The 20,654-nt window shown below is 42.0% G+C and overlaps 1 protein-coding gene across 4 annotated transcripts in view; it reads left to right on the forward strand.

Moving 5' to 3' along the window:
* gpc5c (glypican 5c) overlaps positions 1 to 20,654 on the forward strand; it is a 95,405-nt gene that overhangs the window by 36,389 nt on the left and 38,362 nt on the right. For 3 of the 4 annotated variants that reach the window (XM_069511218.1, XM_069511219.1, XM_020113078.2), the window contains 3 exons: positions 2,347 to 2,510; positions 3,612 to 3,668; positions 4,273 to 4,395. In XM_069511218.1, the coding sequence (XP_069367319.1) occupies positions 2,347 to 2,510; positions 3,612 to 3,668; positions 4,273 to 4,395 (344 nt within the window). The remainder of the gene's footprint in view (positions 1 to 2,346; positions 2,511 to 3,611; positions 3,669 to 4,272; positions 4,396 to 20,654) is intronic. The other variant, XM_020113086.2, reaches the window with a different exon arrangement.

A 20,654-nucleotide genomic window follows, 5' to 3' on the forward strand; every position in this document is an offset into this window, starting at 1 on the left:
AGGATGCAGTAAAATAATAATAAAAAAAGAGGATAAAACGTTCGACATATCATAAACATACAATTTCGTTAACTGAAAGCGTGAACTACTGGCTCAGCCCTTTGCACACCTGCCCATTGGAGTCTGCCAGCTTCACCACTTTCATACAAACACACACTCTTCCACACGCACAGTATAGTAGACCTCCCAGACACTGTCTGGACATGATGTCATGCGACTATATGTTGTCTGAAATATGTATTTTTAATCTCAGGAAGATATTTTATAAAAACATATTTTTGCTAAATAAGGAAGAAATGTGGTTGATTTCAACACACCTGCCAGTGTGGTCAAGATCTTGACGTATTTATAGTTTTAAGTTATAAACAGTTTTAAGTAAGTTTGAAGAGTAAAATGAATCAACTTTGACATTTATAGCTTTTACTATTTCTTTAAATTATCAACGTTTAACTGGTTGATTAGCATACATACATGTTATTGTCTGCGTTCTAGATTAGTTTCTATTACTTATGCTTAATTTTGCCAACTTTTCTTCATAAAAAAATACATTTTACTGGTTTACATTTACACATGTTCTAGTAAATGTATGACATTGTGCGCAGAAGCTGTGCAAATAAATTCAACGGTAGCTGTCTGCAGTAACACTGCAGCACCTGCATAGACCATTTGGCTCAGTGTGTTGATAAGTTGCATCGACATAACATTTGCGATGTCACACTAGCACAATGTAAAGCATGCATGTGTGTGGCATGTTTGCACGTGCATATGTGACTGCGAGCTGCTCGACCACATGTGAGCATGTTTTATGGATCCAGAGGGAGTTAAGGCTAATGCAATAAAACAACCTCTCCCCGTGCCCGGCGTCTGCCTCGAGATAATTTAAGACCAGACTGTCGTAAAGAAAAAGTGGGAGAGAAAGGCCAGAGTGAAGAGTGAAGTGCAGTGAGGAGGGGAAAATGTTCAGGTAGTTATACTGTTGGAAAGCATCTCTTTTGGTTCTTAAGCCCCTGATGATCCTCCCCTGCTCAGGATGTGAGAACTTCTATTCAAACTCAATATATCAGGCACATGAGATGACTGATCTGCTTCTCCCTGAAGGGGAAGACACATTTTGTGACTGTTTAACATTTCAGGTGCTTCCAGAAAAACTTCTCCGATCTCCTCCCAACATGTGCTTACCAGTATGTCACCAAAATTAGTTTCTAAGTTTGTGCTTACCGTTGTTACCGTTGGCCTTGTCTATTTAGAGTTAGACAGAACTGCAGGGATAGATTGCAGCTGATTAATAAATTGTAATTGACCAAGGCCAACAGTCAAACTAAATGATTCTCACTGCTCCCTTTTCTAAATCAGAAACAATGTTGACATGATTTTCTAGTTCTTAGAAATACAAAAGAAAGAAGTGGTCCGATAACATAAACTATTTATTTGACATAAAACAACAACTAAAGTGAATGAAAATTACTGGATCTGTCCCCTAATCCACATTTTCACTAAAAAGCCCAGGTCCCATTTTCCCCAAAGTTTGGTGAAAATCGATTTAGAAGTTTTTGTATAAACAATAAACAAACAAACAGACCTATAGACTGACTCAGGGGAAAACTTAAGTGTTGGATGCCTTTACACAGTAGACTGACATATCCCTCTAAGCAAAGCAGTGTGCGTACATTAATCACTATGAGGAGTTATTCACTCCAGCATGCAAGAGCCATCACACTCCATCTCTCCGGCTAATTGACAACCGCCTAATAACGCTGCCCACATGCTTTTAAGCCAATGAAATGTCATCGATTTCGCCGCTTGGTTTGCAGCACACGCCCCTTAATTCTCATGACCCTGCTGTCTCCTCCTCTCTGCTGCTGGCTTTAATAGCCCACTGGAGATCCGCACCACCATTGCCAATAGCGCGCACATGCATTCATCTCCATGAGGTAGTGGAATGTGCTACATTTACTGTCAGCCCTCCTGGCAGTAACTCACTCATCACACCACTTTCTTTCATCACTTACCTCACTTCACGCCCACTGTTTTCCCATGTTACTCCGTCCCGTTACTTTGAACTTTTACTTTGACTTTTTTTCTTTTTTCCCGTAGTCATCCTGCAATCATTCATTTTTCATTTAAAACTCTCAGTATCGCTGTGGAAAAAAGATTCACTTTGAATAATGTATGTGTTCACATGCTTTTAACTGTGCAGGTGTCACTCTGTGGTTTTTTAAAGCCACCTTGCAGCCCCACCCTCTCTGTTATGTGTTTTCCTAGCTTAACAGATGCATGCCTGTGTGTGTGTGTGTGTGTGTGTGCGTGCGTGTGCGTGTGTTTGCGTGTTTTCTATGATCCCCACAGGTGGACAAGGTGTGTGGCCTGACTACTGCGGAACCTACAGGCATGCAGCCTACTAGCCCCGAGGTCACGACCTCTACCGTGACCTCGTCGTCTCCTCTTCCATCTGCGGCTCCCTCCCAACCTTTACCAGAGCAGTGGCAGAGGCAGCTCTCCCACTTGAGGAGGTAAGACAAAGCAAAGAAATGCACTTTGATTAACTCTGTTGGATTCAAGAGTTTATTACTGCCAGCTGGAATTTAAAAACACCTCTTTCTGCTTAATGGAAAGTGAATTTCAATAAAACAAAACTGGCCAGGTGTGTGAGAAATAGCCAAAGGGGGTTGGCCCATGTCTGTCCACAGCTGCCATCTATTGCCATCAACTATTCACTTTCATATGGTTAGTTGCAGACAACACACACCTAGACACATATGGTAAATGTAGTGCCTGGCACTAAAGTCCATGCCCTCCACCTGGCCTCTGAGGCAGCCACTCCATATCCACAGCAGCTGGTAGTGATGTGCCAGGCTACAGGCGAGGGGGTGCGGGTAAAATTAATCTTGACGAACTGACGATTTCCTGTTTACCCAGACTGCCGCACCACAAACTCTGCACATCAGCCTGCCTCAGTTTAAATAACACCACACACAAAAAATACACACTCAGGCACACACTTTCAGTGTTGCCTGCCTGACCTTGTCCCAAACCATGAATCACTGCACCAATGCCAGCCTAGCTGACAGGTCTGGCCTGGCACTGCCACTGCCATTCATGGCAACACAATCCAGCTCCCCGCCTGCTGCCAACCCTGACCAGAGCACATGTGAGCGCTGACCACTTCAGAGACATGGCAGCACCGACTGCAGCGCAGGGAAAATACTGTACTGCTGAAAAATATCAAGTATCACGTAGCAGAGCAACATTTATTTTTGGTTTTGAGGGAGGAAAGAGATGAAGGTTTCTTTGGCTTACCTGTGAATATGTTATTGTTTGATTGTGTGTTTGTTTACTGACTGAACTTATACATACCAGTACCTGTTCTGCTGATGTGGTGTGGGGACAAATCATTGATGTTGGTTTTTTTTTGTTGTGTGGCCATTCTCTGCATGTGCATGATTAATCACTCTCTTCCAGGGTCAACTGACTGGTCTTTTCTCCCAACGTGTCCTGTCATGTCATCCTTTTGTTTTTCTTTTTCTTTCTCTCATCCCCCTACCCCTTTCACATCCGTGCATCTTCCCTGCTTGCCACAATCTCCCCTGGACTCCAACTCCCATCATCCCCAGCTCGTTCCCCCTGAAACCCTCCAAGAACAATAAACATAGTCTGAGAACGCTCTCTAGGTAAGCATGCACCCAAGGGACTCATTTCTCTCAGTCTCTCACATAATTGATCAAGCAATGATTGTGACTGGTGTAGATATGTGTGACACTTTCATTAACTTTAACAGTTAATTATCTTTGTGTTTCTGGTGACTGGTGCATTTTTTTATGTCTTACAAATCCAGCCTTTATACATATCATCTGTTGCTCTCGAACAGCGATTCCCGACACTGACTGACTCAGCATCATCACTCCTGCTGTCTCTGCTCTGCCTCATGGGTGGCAGCAATATGTGTCAGATCAAAATATCATGCAATTGTTTTGCTCGAGAAGACAGTGCCTATATCAATAACACGTGCTCGTGTATCTGGTGAAGCAGGCACTGCACGACACAGTAGGAGATAATGCTGACTTAATGAGATGGTCAAAATCCTTATCTACCACCATCAGTACATGCAAGTATTGTTTACTGGGAAAAATGGGGTCACTTATGCCGAAGTCACACAATGCATTCCTCTGTTTAATGTTTCCTACATGGATGATGAAAAAGATATTTGGTACATCACGTATTAAAATCATGTCTCTGCCCATGTGTCTGTTTTTTTTCTTTCTTTTTTTTTCTTAGGGAATTCTTGATGTACCTGCAGCGCTACAAGTCTTTCTTTGCAGCGCTGCCGGAGATGCTGTGCGAAGGAGAGAACGTAGTGGACGACTCCACATGCTGGAGCGGAGATGACGTGGTAGAGAGGTGAGAGAAATGTGTTCAGCCCTCCAGCAAACATGAGCTGTGTTTGGCATTTCGAGTTTTACTGCTGGGGAGACATTTTGTTCATCATTTCTTGTGCTAAGGCTGGATATCGTTCATTTTCTCGAACGATAGATTAGTTTCTATCTCCAATGTGGAAATATGAGTTTTGAGTACATTCAGATTTTGGAAAAAAAAGCAACAGATCAGCTTTGTGTGTGTTTGTGGGCTTTTGAAGGACAATGCCAGGGTGGGTGAGTCAGTGTGTCTGACTGTTGTTAATCAATGAGAAAATAAAAACGTAATTAAATCCAGACAGAACAAATAGTTGCTATGTTCTCCTCTCTTCTTGTTGGTGTCAGTTAATACGCTGTTATCATGCTTTTTCTCTTTTTTATATTTATGGGGTTTTTATTGTTTGCTGATTTTTAGGCTTGGAACTGGATTCCTTTTCCTGTTTATTGTTTTGGGTGCATCTCTCAGAAACTGGAGCACTTACTCTCTGATGTTGCGTGAATGTGGTTACGTGGAAGTCTGTATCTGACTTCCCTGGATCTGTTTCTAAAAAGTGGTAAAAACTCATTCCATGATTTTTGACAAGGTTAACGTGTTCCTTCTTCTGTGCTGGCTCTAAACTGACAAGCTTTAACACGGCAACCTCAGCTCTTGGCACTGCCAGCGTTGGCCTGGACACAGGAAAACAGTGGTCTCGGGATTCCTTTCCATGATACGCCCAGAAAGTTTGGAAGATTCTTTGCTCCTTTTTTGTTTGCTGGGTTAAGCCATACATTAAACTTAATATTAGAGCAGGGAAGGCATTGGGCACATGAACTGGATTAAAAACATATTTTTATTACCCTCAGTGGTAGAGGCAAAATCATTAATCAGATTATTATTGTTATTATTATTTTACTTGGTTATTATTACCAATTATTATCTGAATAATAACCATAACCATAATAAAAGCTATACAAGTTAACAGCCAGTCAGATTTACCTTTAGCCTTAGCTTACCCTCAGGTAACACTAGTGATTAAAAGGCCTGAACAACTAAAGGTGCTAAGATAAGTCTCTAACATTTGCTGGTGGTCGCTAACATCAGCTAACATTGACTGGTGGTTGGCATCTTAATAAGTGCAGTAGACCTTCAAACATACAAAGGATATTCTCCATCTTGTCCTATGTTCTTGAATAAAGATATAATTAGTATTATTATTATTATTATTATTTGTGTTGTTCTTGTTATTTTGTTTATTGCTACATAACTTACCGTAACATGAAATGTAAATAGGAGCAGAGCAGAGCATCACAGCATTAGAGATCACAGATGGTCATTCAACATTTTACCTAAAGGTGTTTATACTAAGTGTTAAATAAACATTTAGAATTTACTGTGGGATTTTCTTCCGGCTGTGACAATGACGTCATTACTGAGTAGTGTCCCAAAGCATTTTTTCTTTTCCTGATGAGCTCGCTATATAGTCCTCTATAGAAGTCACTGTATAGCAAAGAAGGGAATAGTGAGTGAGGGCACAGCCATGGAGATCAGATGGGGAGGGGTTTTATTTCATTATAAGTCCTCTGTAATAGTCATGATTTATACAGTGTTGACATGTCTCTGCATCACTAACAAATCAAATCATTCTGGTTCAGAGGCTGCTCTCTTCTCCCTCTTTTTCACTCCTCTTTTCTCAAACTCTCCAACCCTTCCCAGTAACTGCAGGGGATCCGCCAGTGGCTGAGACATACTGAGCAGACCACACATTCATCACAGCCTGTTACAGCGTGTTAGCACACAAAGTGGGCAGCCAGTGTGCTGGGTCCATGATCAGGAACATATGACAGTGTAAACACAGGGCGAGGTAACTGTATCTCGAGCTTAACTTTAAACTATTTCTGCTTATTTCTGACGTAGTGAAAGGGAAAGGCAGGAGAAAGAGGGGATGACATGCAGCAAGTTGCCTGGACTGCATTTGGCTCCGGGCTGCTGCTGTAAGAACTCTGCTTTGTTAGTGGTACACGATCTGCCAGGTGGGGCACCAGGGCACCCCCATCCCTAAATAAACTTGTCAAGATACAAGTCTTTGTTAATATTTAAAGCCACTTCTTTATTTCTTTACTCCGCACGTGTGTGAGTGAGTGTCACTTTTACTACCAAAGGCAGTGGGTTTTCAACAACAGTGCTAATGGGTTGTAACGGTGTGTTATCGCACACTCCCTGGTGAGAGCCAGGTCTTTGCTTGTGGTGTCAAGTGTTCTTGGGTTGAATAAGAAAACAGTACCCTACTGAGACATTTGGCACCACTCATAAACTCTTCAGATTGTGCCTGTGGCTATTCAGCAAACCTCCTCCACTGTATTTGACTCTGTTGGCATTTGTTAGAGAGAGGGGGGGGGGCAGGACAGGACAGGGCATGAAAGAGGTTGGCGTTTCGGTGCCTAAGTGCCCCCTGTGCCTCCCTGTGCCCCTGATGAGGGAAGCATGGTGGAGTGATGGGGAGGGCTTGGCGGCATAAAGACCCATTGTGGAGTCAGTGGAGTGGGGCACAGCCCTGCCGTGGGGACCCCCAAAGCCTGGAGGGGGAACAAAGACCCTCCTATGAGGCTGCATGGGAAAGACTTGGACATTGCTGCCACTACTTTTGCCACTGCCCACCCCATGCCTGGGAAAGTTGTATGAGAACTGCAAAGGAGATGAGAGGAGGGCAGATAGTGAGAGGCAAAGATGAGAAATGAAAGAAAATATTAAAAGAAGTGTGCAGCAAAGAAGAGACAAGTAGTATGATCGCAAATGGACATGCTAAACTGTGTGGGTTGACTTTGTGGGTTCCCGCCATACAGACGGGGACGTAGACACACATATAAAAATATATCAACACAGGATCCATATGCTATCTAACAGCTGGAAGGGTTATTCATTCAGACACAATAATACTGTGCTCAGACAAGGAGACACAAGTTAGAACACACACACACACACACACACACACACACACACACACACTTGCATGTTGTAACACTTCAAAGCACATCAAAAGCATTGAGGATTTGAATTCCCTTCTTCTCTTTATTCAGCATCTGATGACAGAAGAGTGAGCGGGGGGCAAGCAGTTGTACTTACAAGTGCATGTTGGCATGTGTTCAAACATCTCTGAACATTTACAGCGTCACATGTGTGAATACTTCACACCATCTTTACCGGAAAGATAAGATCAACCAAAATGACCACAATCTTTATTTAGATTTGCGAGTCACCATATATCTCTCAGTTGAGTCTTATTACAATGAGACATATCTCATTGCCACCTCTACTCGCTTTAATTACATTAATTACTGTTATTGTTGTTTCTTGCTTTTTGAGAAGCTTTTGTTTCACAATGAGAGCCAGTGTGAGCAAGTTATGAAATAATGCTGCTGGCTATAGACACAATCTGACAACGTGAAGATCTTGATCAGCTTCTTGACTGTAAACAAAAATACCTAAATATGGGTTTTGTAAAACAGCCTATTGTTAAACTTTATCCAGTCATAACTAGACACATATTTCATAAATAAATATTTCTAAGTGGCCACTCAGCCTGTTATGAGTCGTATGAGAACGTGGTGGAAAGAGGTCGGCCTCAGTGTCAGGATTCTGAAAGTGCAGCAGTGAGTGGAGCAAGTGATGATTTTGTGGGCACCTCCACTTGTATTTATGAAAAGCAGCCAATCAGATGCAAACCAGAAACAAGTAAACTGCATCCTGTTAAGGATGGAAAATGTTTGCTCGTCAAATCTCAGCTGAGATCTTTACCATTTACTGTAAATAAATCTAAATGGTCACATGTCCTCAGATTTTCAGTCACAGCTCATGCAGCGTTCTGCTTCACCAGTGAAATGTATTGCTATGGATTAATAAACAATAATAATTCTGTAAGGTATTGCTGATGCATGATGGACCTCATGGAAGCATGCACCTGTAGCCTGAGACTTACTTTATTAATTGATGTAAACCACGAGGGACTCTAAGTCAAAACTACGATATCATAGAAATAAATAAAAGAAATTGAGATAAATTATTGAAGTGATCTTGTTTGAACTTTGCCTGAGCTCCATTTAACTTCAGAAAATGTTCTAACATAATCGTGATGGATTCTGGCACTTAATCTGAATTTTCTGGCCTGCTGACTCCTGTCACATTGTATTGACCTAATTTACACTTGATACAGGTGGACACATTCTGGACCTGAAACAGTCAGGGATCTATAATGCTCCCTGGACAGTTCACTTCCTTCTTTCTCTGTATTGACACTCAATGTCAAACCCCTCAATAGTACATTTGTTAAGCTGACTAGTTCAGTGATTTACCCATGGTGCCCTAGCATGTCAGATTATAGGTCAGATTGCTGAGGATCACACTTTGGAATGAGACTCATAAGATCACCTCTTTGGTTTAAGAATTATTTGAAAGTTCTGGATCAGCTCAGTGCGACGTACCACAGATAATACAGCAGTGTGAGTGCTTCTGAATGCCTTGCATTTTTATAAGGTTATGACAATCCTTTTGTTTATCCTTTTGACATCTGGATTCCATTCTGTTATTGCAGGGAGAAGTAGGGAGAGTGCAGCGCTGCATCGGGCAAAGCCCTCACCCTTTTGCACTCTTGCTCACTTTCTCTCCTTCTTCCAGTCCCATCAAGTCATAGCTTCTTTCTCTCCCTCTCTCCTACCTTTTCTGTTCTGGTCTCATGGGTCAGAGGAGCTCGACAAACACAAGGGAGTCAGATACTGAAACTCTAGTGGAAGGGACAATAAATTAATTACTATTCGCAGAGGAAGAACATTCCTTGCTGCAGGCCTGTGTGTGCTCTGCATATGTGCCTAAGGGCTTGTGTTGTAGCAGCACAACAGCAGCTAACTTTAGTCCAAAAAGTATGTGTAATCCTTTTTGAAAAAAACTTAGATGTTGGTTAAGAAGTTGACATCAGAGAAGTAATACACAGTCATGGAAATAAAGATTGTTTACCCTTTCATTTCCTTCTCTCATAAACTTGCCCTTTTACCTCTGCTATTAACATTTGATGTCTGCGATGAACTTCTCAGGCCTTCCGCTGGCCCTCCCACAATCCCTTGCTTCTATTTGTCCTTAGCTGTGATTCAGAGGCCCATCCCTTTCCCATAACCCGGCTGCTGCCTAGGACCTCAGCATGACCCGCTCTGCATTGCTGCACTGCTTATACTTTTCTCTCTTTGGGCCTGCATCTTTGTGTTATGTGTGTGTGTGTGTGTGTGTGTGTGTGTGTGTGTGTGTGTGTGTGTGTGTGTGTGTGTGTGTGTGTGTGTGTGTGTGTGTGTGTGTGTGTGAGAGTGTGTGTGTGAGTGCCTCTGGGTGTGTATGTCTGTGCGTGTGGCACGAAGAGAAAACAGCAGAGATCATATAACAGTAATTGTGAGTTATTTATTCTCTCTGCTGAAATGTCTGGATTGTGACAGTCTAGAGTTTATGGCATTTCTAAATGCGTAGCACAAGACAACGAGGAGACACATTGTTAGAGGATAGTTTTTGCGGTTGCTTGTAAGCAAATGTAATTTTTCTTAGGCCTCACTTACAATTATTCGCCCATTTGGGAATAACTTGCCTCTGACTGAGGGGTGTTTATGTGTTTCAGCCTTCTCAAGTTTGGTTTCATGGTGTGCCTTGTGCACATTGTATGTTTGTTAAATTTCCGTCTTATTCCTTTCAGTCCTGCTGCCGTCACTTTTATGGAGGAGACACAGTTTTACTGCCTCTCGCTTCTGTAGTGTGTCCAGCCGGCGGATTGGGTAGAGCTAATATAATTAAAGTGCCACAATAGACTGGCATGTTTTACTGGAGCAGTTCCTACTGGGTGATGTTGACATAGTGCACTCATCAACCTCTGTGCTGGTCCATTGGCAAGGCATCAAACTCCTAGCAGTAGAGGCGGATGAGAAATGGAGGGATGGACGTGCTAGTGGAGGGGGAAAGGAGGGGGGCGGATGGGAAAACAATGAATAGATGGAGATATGGACTGATGGATGGATAAAGGGAAAAAAAGTCAGGGATGTAGGTCAATGGCAGCAGGAAGCAGTGGCTTTAGGAGAACCCTCTGTCTTTCTGGCCTAATTGACTCTACGAGCTTGTTTGAAGTCCTCACTGCTAGCGTGTTTAGAGGTAAGGACGGGTGCCAGTCACTAGAGGTCTGTGTATCATTGTCCTGTGTGTGTGTGGGTGTGTGTGTGAGGAGCTTGTGTTAGCCTCCTGAGCATTTTGAATCACATTCCGACACGTATTCTAAAACACCACGCCAGTGAACAACTGACAGCCCCCTCCCCAAAAGTTTCCTCCTTGATGTCAGCACAGTTAATTATATGCTATTGCACAGATAAATATCACACAGCCAAAATATTACATGTAAAACAAAACAGTCAACAGCGAATCCTCAAGGACGAGCCTTGAATTTTAGAGGCAATTTTATCTCTTGTCGTAAAATTGCTCTTGGAAGACATCGCAGCTTTGCAATGGAGCGCTTGCTATTTTCTCAGCACAGGCTCTGTGATGCTTATCATGGTGTTGCAATATTAGAGCTGTCTCTGCCTGTGTCAACAAAGTCTGTTTCTTAATGGACCTTGTATAGGATTTTTTCTTGTATAACATAACATGCAAGATCAAAGATCTTTACATTAGATTTCTATACAAGCAGCCGCACGCAACTTTCTATTTGAATTTCTGTGGGGAGCAAAGTAAGGCCCATGCTTTTGAAGTGGTGACATTTCACTTTTAGTGCAGTTAAAACAAAAAAAAATAAGATTAGTTCTCAAGTGATCGTATGAGAAAGGCTTCGTGTGTGACTCTTAACATATCAGTAACACACACTGGCATGCTCACTCAGTGCAGTGTGCACTTTAACACTGTTCAAAGGCAGAGAAAATCCACCTTCAAACCTCCTCTTTGATCCAAACTCACGGCTCCTGGCCGTGCAGACGTGGGATTACGACCTTATAAACTATCGCACTATTTCCGTGTACCGCAGACTGAGCACATTGTATACACAACACATTCACACACTCAACACACATGGACACTCGCACAACATGATCACATCTGAGTTACAGAGCTGAACCTCTCTCTGCAGAGACTATATTTAGGGACATTGTTATCTGTTTTCCTGGGGGACTCAGCAGACTTTACTAATGACAGTTAGGACATGATTGAGTGTAAGTTGTTGGATGCTGATTTTTTTTTTGTGATGTGGTATAAGTTTGAATATTGGGCCCATAGTGAGGACTAGCAACGCTCCCTGTAGAGTTTTAGTGTGAATGTGTAGACAAGTTTAAGTTTCCAGTGTGTGGTATTTACCATCAGAGTGAGAATTGTTGTGAAGCTCAATGGGTAAGAGATTGAGTTTGGGTTTAAAATGAATGACAGGCACGGAAGGCGTGAGGGAAAGCTAACAAATCTAGCTCTATACAAACAACAAAAGTACAGTACATTACTGTGTGTGTGTGTCTGCATGTGATCTGTGCTCAGTGTGTGTGTGTGTGTGTGTGTGTGTGTGTGTGTGTGTGTGTGTGGTAACCTGAAACCACAGGAAAAACGTTCCTAGAATTCCGGGTGGGTTTGGTGTCGTGGCTCACTCACTGGAGCCCCCTGAATGGTGCTGGGAATGCGGCCTACGCACGGAAGAGCTACAGAATGAAGGGAAAGTACCCCCACCCTCACCCCACCCCACTTTCATACATCCATATACACTTCATGCTGCGGCAACACGCACACACGTACATGCAACACGCACACACATACATGCACGCACGCACACACACACACACACACACACACACACACACACACACACACACACATTCCCTAACAACTGACAAGATAATAGATATACCATATAGGTGTTAGACAGAAAACACTTAACTTCACTATTTAGTCTCAAACGCGATGAATGAACTCATATAATGAAGCTTGTGAAGTTACAGAAGATAGCAACACATATTACCATATTTAAGTCAAAAGTATTGCACTCGTATAGTGTATTTCATCAGTCTGATAATTTATTGCTGTGACTCAGTGATGATGGATGGAATGAGCAAATTTGAATTGGACCTGGTACGTGTATGGTTGCCATGTTTGGTTCAATATAGAAGGTGTTGTCATCGACCATTAACGATGAGAATCAGATCCATTTAGCAACACAGTGGCTATACCACAAATGAATTAAAAACTCAACTTATGAATAATACTATTATCTTTGGACATTGCACCAAAACTCAGGATCATTGATAGATAGTACAGTCCGGTAATAGATCTGCAGCTTGAATCCACAGTTTCAGCTGCACCTCAACATAACATGGAATTAAATATTTTGTGGTGAACTGACAGATCATAAAAATGTTTATAAAAGGTAACAGTGACACTGTGTCCGACAAATAATTCTTCAATATGATTCTTTGCAGTTTCATTCCTTTGGTTTTCACACAGACTATCAAGCAATGATTTATTGAATTGCCAGGTTTACAAACAGGGTTCTGCAGGACATTCAGAGTGACAGTAGAGTCCACATTAAGAAAGCAGAGAGTAGAGTGAAAGTGATTTGAATATGGGACTTTCAGGGGGCAGCCTCAGGCACCTGATCTACATTAGCATCAGTAGACTGATGCAAGGTTAGACTCTAATCAGCGATGGGATACCAGGGACATGTTGATGTGTATTTGAAAGGCAGAGACAGAAAGGCACAGCAACTTTGCTAATTCATTGAAGTGCTTGTGAATACATTTATTGCCAGTAATCTGTTGTACCATGGGTTTAAGAAATAACAGTAAAAATATTTAAATAGTTAAAATTTAAATAGTGGAGGCTTGAGTCCTGCTTCAACAGTTGCGGGTTCGGTTTGCCCGCCCCTATTCTCTCTCCCCATTTCATTCCAGCGACAGTGATTTATTTGAAAACACAACCCTGTACATCAAATAACGTCTTTGCAACTTAAACAAATGCAGCTTCAGATATGAGCCAGAAAATGATGACAGCGGGGGAAGCGTTAAAGGTTTTATGACCTTTTCAGCAGCTGATTGCAAGGCCACAATTACAGATGACACCTGCTATAGCTACACATTCAGGAATTTTACTTTCCTGTAGCTTCAAGCTATCACAAGCTCCATTTATAATTCCTCCAGGAGAGAGTCCTTTTAAAAATGTTTAATGCACATAAGAAGCTTAACTTACTTAACTAACATGCTAGTCATATTTGGAATTTCAAAGAAAAGCCATTTTGTCTGTCTATTTGTCAATGGCACCATTTACCCGTCTTCATTTTAATAATTGTTCCCTAACCTCAGCCCTTGTTGTCCATCTCACTGTGTCTTTGTGTGGAGAGGTGTGCCTATTTTCTGGTTGCATATCAGCGACAAATGGACAGCGTGGTGTCCATGTACGTCCAGTGCGCATATGCCTGTCTTCACGGCATAGGACGGGTGTGAGTGTTGCTCCCATGTGCCCTTTTGCAGCAGCAGAGTCTGATCCCTGACCCCCTCACTCAACACCCAGCAAACCCTCTCCCTTCTCTGTGTGGCTGAGTATGTGGACGTCTGTGTCCGTTTGAGTTTAAAATTGTCTTTGCTTTTTAACAAACTGCATGTACAGTTTAGTCCAGATATGGCATTGCACTTACATCTTTCTTTGTTCATCCATGTTTTTTTATATTAATCTGCCATTTTGTGAGTTTTTGCAACCATAAAACAAGGACATAGATAACTTTAATGTGCAGCATATTCAACTTTATCCACGGTGAGTCCCCTGACTGCGTTTTAGTTTACACTGGAGCTGTCAGCCTTAAGCACTAGATCACACCATTCATGCCCAGATCAGACAGACAGACAAACAGGTGGTCGTACCGCACCAGAGGATCATGGTCCATTCCACCCGTCTGTGCTCCGGGGCATAGTTTACTCTCCTGGCTCTGCCCCGGCCTTCCACACACCAACTGCCCCTCAGACCTCTAACCTCAGCTATCCATGCCCTCCTCGGCATGTGGGCATGTGGCCGGAAGTGAGGGGGGTAGATTTCTTTCTTTCTTTCTCTCTCTCTATCTCTCTCTTTCTCTTCCTTCCTTCCCTACCTCCCTTCTTCCTGTAAATTGGCACAGCCTGTCAATCATTGTTCAAACACATTCACACAATAATCCATGTTATGTGTAACCTGTCTGGAGGACAGGGGAATTACATTGGCTAATGTTGCCACCTACTGGGGAGTGTGTGTTACTGAATGAGGTATATGTTTATTCCATCAGTTTACAATTAGTTTTGATGTTGCAAAATGTTTTTGAGAAATCAGAGCAAAACTCAGTTTTGCAACCAGAGTCATTGGCAGTCATTGATCATTTTTATACATTTTTAAGCCAGACTATAAAATACTATCAAATCAAACACAAATGTTGTCTGAGAAATACAGAATTTCTTTTGTCTTTCTCAGGAAATTATGCCTGTCTGCACGCAGTTTCCATGTGTGGGCATGGCGGCTGTGACTTTTTTCATTCCTCCAATCTAACGGAGCTGCATAATGTTTTCCCGAATGTCTGTGTGGTCTGTTGACTCAGCCTGCAGTACGTCTGCTGCTGCATCGGGGCAGGCGACACAGCGAGGTTGGGAACAGTTACACCCACTGACAGGCGCAGTCGGGAAAGTCGGGCCTGGGAATGTCCTCAAAGCAAACCACAGACACCAATTACAGTTGTAATCTATGGAACTGCCACCAGACACTGTTAAAACTTTAAACACTAAAGCCATACTGTACATTTCCAATACTGGAGACAGATGCTCCTCATTTTATAATTTGTCTCAACTTTCATGTAACAGAGAAGGGAGACTGTGGGTAGTAGCACTTCCTAAGAGTAGATTGCTTTAAATTAGCTGAAAATAAAAGCTTCAAAGTGTTTCTTTGATGTAATGTGGGGTAAACTGCAGGGTTAAAATGAACCGTCAGAAGAATGACATTGCAACCTTCCCCATTATCTCTCCCCATTTCACATTTTAACCGGTGAAATGCGCAAAAAATATCTTTACAATAAAGAATAGATGTTTAAAATCTGCTGGTGCTGTTGAACGGTACTGGCTGTCTCTCAGCTCAGAATTGCCCAATGACCGAAATGTATTGCAGACTTTCAGTTCATAATATTGGCCACATGGGTGCAGTGTGGAACCATAGTTTGCTTTTACATTGGAAATGTGGAAGCCAATTATGGTTCCACACTTACCGGAACTAAGTCTAGAGACGTGTGTGTGTGCGTGTGTGTGTGTGTGTGTGTGGTGAGAGAAGGTGAGAGCAGGAGCACTTTGTTGCCAACAGTAAGTCACTTACACCAAATTAATTCAGCTCTTTGCAGTTGCTGTGATTGTTGGGTAAATCGATACTTATTCATTAGCCTAGAGTAACACTGAAATGAAACATGCTTGGTTGTGTGTAGGCCTATAATGGGCTAATGATGAGCCCCACTTGATATCGTAGACATCAGCTCGCCTGCGGACAGAAATAGACACAGGCAGGTAGAACGACCATAATGATGAGTATCAAACACCTCCTGGGTACAAGGTAATCACAGTATGTGATTGTCTCTAAGTGTATGTGCATGGTAAATGAATCACTGCCTAGTCATAGATCAATTTCCATCTCTGTTTTTTTCCCCCTTTAAACTCACTGCCCTCCTTTTCGCTCAGGCTCTATTTCAGCTCTCTGACTATCCTCAGGGTTGGCCTGGGTCACAGTGGCCTGGAGAGCATACCAAGGCAGGACTAGACTTGAGCTGAACCCAGAAGACAGAGTACTTGCTGAAGTCGCCCGAAGCTGGGCTTGTTTGCGCCCACACGGACTCGGGCCACATTCTAAGTTTAAATGTTCAGGATTGCTGCATCCAGGAAATGAATGGGAAATCTTGGTTAGTGTTTAACACTGGAGAACAAATCTTATAAAAACATGCCAAATGAGAATGCTGTTTCCCTTTTTATGTTTTAATTAGCACTGAGCATCTTGGAAATCTCGATTCTCAAGGGGGTTCTAGCCCACTATTAGCAGTGTGCCACATCTCAACGAGACCACTTGACTGGCTCACTGGGGACTTTGTCAGCTTTCATCTGCATCCACCCAACAATCTAATAGGAGACATCCAGTCAACATCTACAGCTATTACACTGGAGACAGGCAAACATTCAGCTTTGCTTCCGCACACAGACGTCTGGACGCAGTAAAAACAAGAGAAATCTGAATTTAATTATAGGGTAAGAAAGCTCGATATCCCTCAAGAAAAAGTGCAAGATATAAGTATTGGATATGGATTAGAAATATTCTTTTTATTGGATTCTTGACCTGATACAATAAAGACCATGCACATGCGTTTGCGAACATATAAAACAAACATTCAATATGAAGGCAGCCATTCATGAATGCAATAACTCTCTTTACTGGACCGTAGAAGCCAGGCTAAGAGTGCGTAATAGCCATGAGTAATATGAACCATTGGACCTTCAACCGTATAGCTGTTACACTGCAACCACTCGATAAACCAGCCTGGTCTTGGCAAAATCACCCTGGGACCTCTTAAGAAGTGGCAAAGCAGTTGAGACCAACATAGTGGTGTGTAATTCCAAACCAACCACACAGCCATAAACAGCCATATTTTACTGGTGTGCAGCGCCTCAAAGACAGATACACCGCAGGTTTAGCACAGGTGTCGTGCCTCAGGTGAAGTCCAAGACAAAAACTGTGAAGATTCATTAACTTAAACGTCGTGGACCGAAATGTTTCATCTTGGCTGAAATGACACAACCCTGTAGTTAATGTAACCCGAGTCTGAAACAGACTGTGGACTGTCTGTGTGTGAGTCTGGAGCCCCATCATTGATAGTAGGACATTTTTGCACTCACAGCAACTGGTGCAGTGCCTGTTCTAAACTTGCCTGTGTGGAATCAATAGTTTTCTTGGCCTGTGGTAATACTGGTTTGCAGCTCTCTTTCTGAGACTGTAAAAGCTACCTGTAGTATTTGAGTTGTGGAAAGTAAAGACTGACTGCAGGACTCAGTTGTCATGATCGACAATGTCACTTATGTTGATGACTCCCAGCTGCAGCCTCTAGTCTGCAGAGCCGTGGTTGCCTGTTTGTTCAGATTTCATTAATGTAGAATGTATCACATGTCCAAATCCTAACAAATTCAACACTGCACGAGAAAATAAGATAAAAGGTTCTCAGGATATGCAAGCCACAACCAACAGAGACAGAGATTATTGGATGGATAAATGAATAGATGGATAGATATTAGGTATGTAAATAGATAGCTGAAAGAGAGCTATAGACAACAACTTTACAAAATAAGCATAATGTTTGATTATTGTAAATGCCACCAATCAGAAATTACAAAAACTATAATAAGAGGGAAAAATCAGATATGTAAACTGTGGCATTTGGTCGCAGCACAGTACTGAAAGCCAGATAGTTAATTTTGAGTGGAGACAGTATTATTCCCCAACTAGAGAAGAACCCATGTTTCATAGACGAGCGAGGAATGATTATGGAGGCAAAACAAGTTAAAAAGTTCTGCAGCATCTCATGATTAGTCATGCGGACACGTCCCAAGAACAAGGAGGCGCAGCAAGTCAGTATGAAATCATCAAAACAGTTTCCAACTCACTTCAAAACAAGAAAAATTAGATTGCTGGGCTCAGCAGCTGATGTTGATTTTGTTTGGAGATGCCGACATGACTGCTCTGCCTGTTCTGCTCTTTCTTTTTCTGACCCTGCATGACTCTGTACCTACATCCCTGACTCATCACTACCACCACCACAGAAGCTTGCCAGACGGAAAAGAAGCATGACAGAGCTGGGCTACCAACTGCTATTCAGAAACATCCTGAAAATACTCTCAGAAAACGAAGCCTCAGCAGTTTCTATAGCAAGGAATTCTGGATTAGGAATTATTAAGGAAACTTCAGAAAACAACTCCGAGCAAGGGAGGGACAGGAAGTTTAACTTAAGTGAGGAGGTGTGGTTGACCCTGCTCGGTATAATGCATTTTAATTTATGATTATTTATATTTCAATGCATTACTATGACATTTATTATATATTTTAAGTTTAGCCTGGTCACTGTTTTTTTTTAAACTTTGAGCATAGAAAAGTTGTATTGTTTATTTTATGTAAGGAACTTCTCAGTTGAATAAATTGTCTACCATATAAAATAGCTGTTTACTTGCACAGCAGCCTGTTCACATCTGGATTTACATTTTATCTGCTTCATGTTTAAAGTGCTGGTGATTTTAGTATCAAATCGATTATTAAAAAGGGGAAATGGCTCAGCTTTAGTTGACATGTAATTTTACCATAAACCAGTGCGCACTGACCCAAGTTTTCAAATGTTTACTCAATTTGTTGAGGAGCACCGAATCATTTTATGAGGATAATTTGGCCCTGGTGTTATAGCACAGGACAAGAAGCAGAAATGAGAGAATCTAATGCAGGAAATGAACACCTGACTCCCTCTGGTGCACCAGTGAGCAGTGTTAGAAACAAGATTCTTCATGCTACTATACCACTTAACATAAACTATAGACAGAGTCATCTTGAATAATTTAATAATGCAAATTTCTCTCCTACTTAAGAAACACTTGAGCCACTTAAATATCCTCTTCCCTTCTCCTATATGAGTCTTTCACCACAGGAGCTCTTTTAAAGGCTGAGACACTTTGTGATTAACTGATTTATCTTCATTAAGATCTCGTATTAAATGCAAAGGGAAATTATTAGAAAATGTCACAATTTAAACAATTTTCTTAGACTTTCATAAGAAGCTTTATGAATACAGCTCCAGGAGCAGAAAATCACACAGCACCCTACAGTTCACTAAGCAGATTAACCTTGAGTTTCACAAAATCTGGATAAGTTGAACAACAATGAAAAGCAATGGACCCAGGACATAAAATATTTAATGAAACAGAACAGTTATTAAATATTTTTTAGGGTGTGTCTAGTTGGTAAACTTGGGATAACTTTTTGTCTAAGTCAGCCTTATTATCCACAGCATCATAGTGTTCCTGAGAAGCTATTAGGTCAGTGTCTTACTGGAACAAGACTGGCTGAAGAGCTGTTGCATTTCCAAATACCCCCACGCAGTCAGCTGGGAATATGTGAGGTCAAAACATAGGATGGGACACAAAGGATGGAGGGAAACACTGGTGATGTGAACAGAACAGTGGGAGTATAATTTAGCAAAGAATGTTTGCCGCAGGTACTGCTGAGAAATGACTGCAGCTACTGGTGGGGTTCAGCGTGTTCATGTGGTCACCAGCTGTGTTAGAAAGGAAAACAAAAGGAACAGATAGGAAAGTAGGATTTAATGGAGTTCTTGTTTAGTGGACAGAGAAATTAGGGGGAAGAAAAAAGACGACTTGAACTGGAGAATCTTGATGGATCATTTAAAAACACAAAATAATAACTAATAGCAGAGGGTGGAGGATGAGAGAAATGGAGCACAGAAAGAAAAGCACACTGTTTGAGCTCGCCTGCCCTGGAGATGACCTCCCCTGATGTGCTTGCTATTCCTCCTTGCACATTTTATGATCCAAGCATCTTTGAACCACATCAAGCTCCAGTGCATATTGTCAAGGGTTTGCACATCTTCTATGACGGCGGCTAAAAGATTGTGCCAGTGCTTAATTTTGCATATAGCTCGATTTTTGAAATATTTATTTTCACAGCGTTTATCGTTGGGGCTCAGGGTTTGTGGATTTATGACTAAGTGTGTGTGTGTGCGTGTGTGTATGTGTGTTTATTCACATTGCATTACAGGGCACAGCCTTGCATAACATTTGTATATGTTTGCACACATGCATGTTTACTGTCCAGCAGACAGCATGTACACATACGGTATGTCATGTTGATTAAATGTTTGCAAAGTGGCTTCAGAGCAGTCTTGTTTGTGCTTAGTGTTAGTACAGTGAATGGCAGCTAAGCTGTGTGTGTGAGAACAGTCTGGCCTTTTAGAACAAAACCTCCTGCTCAGAGTATTTCAACATGTCCTGGCCCTGCTCATAAAGTTCGCTGGCTACCAACATCCACTCGACTCCTCCCTTGCTCTCACCACTGGCCTCACTTGTGACTTCAGGGCCTCATGTTCCAATGGGCAGGTAGATAAAGCTGTGCTGCTGCATTTTATGATGTTATAGGTTTAGGTGAGTCATATATACAGTTTTCAACTCATGTAGACTTAATCAATAAAACAG

Source organism: Paralichthys olivaceus, chromosome 16 (assembly GCF_024713975.1).
Source record: "Paralichthys olivaceus isolate ysfri-2021 chromosome 16, ASM2471397v2, whole genome shotgun sequence".
NCBI lineage: Eukaryota > Metazoa > Chordata > Actinopteri > Pleuronectiformes > Paralichthyidae > Paralichthys > Paralichthys olivaceus.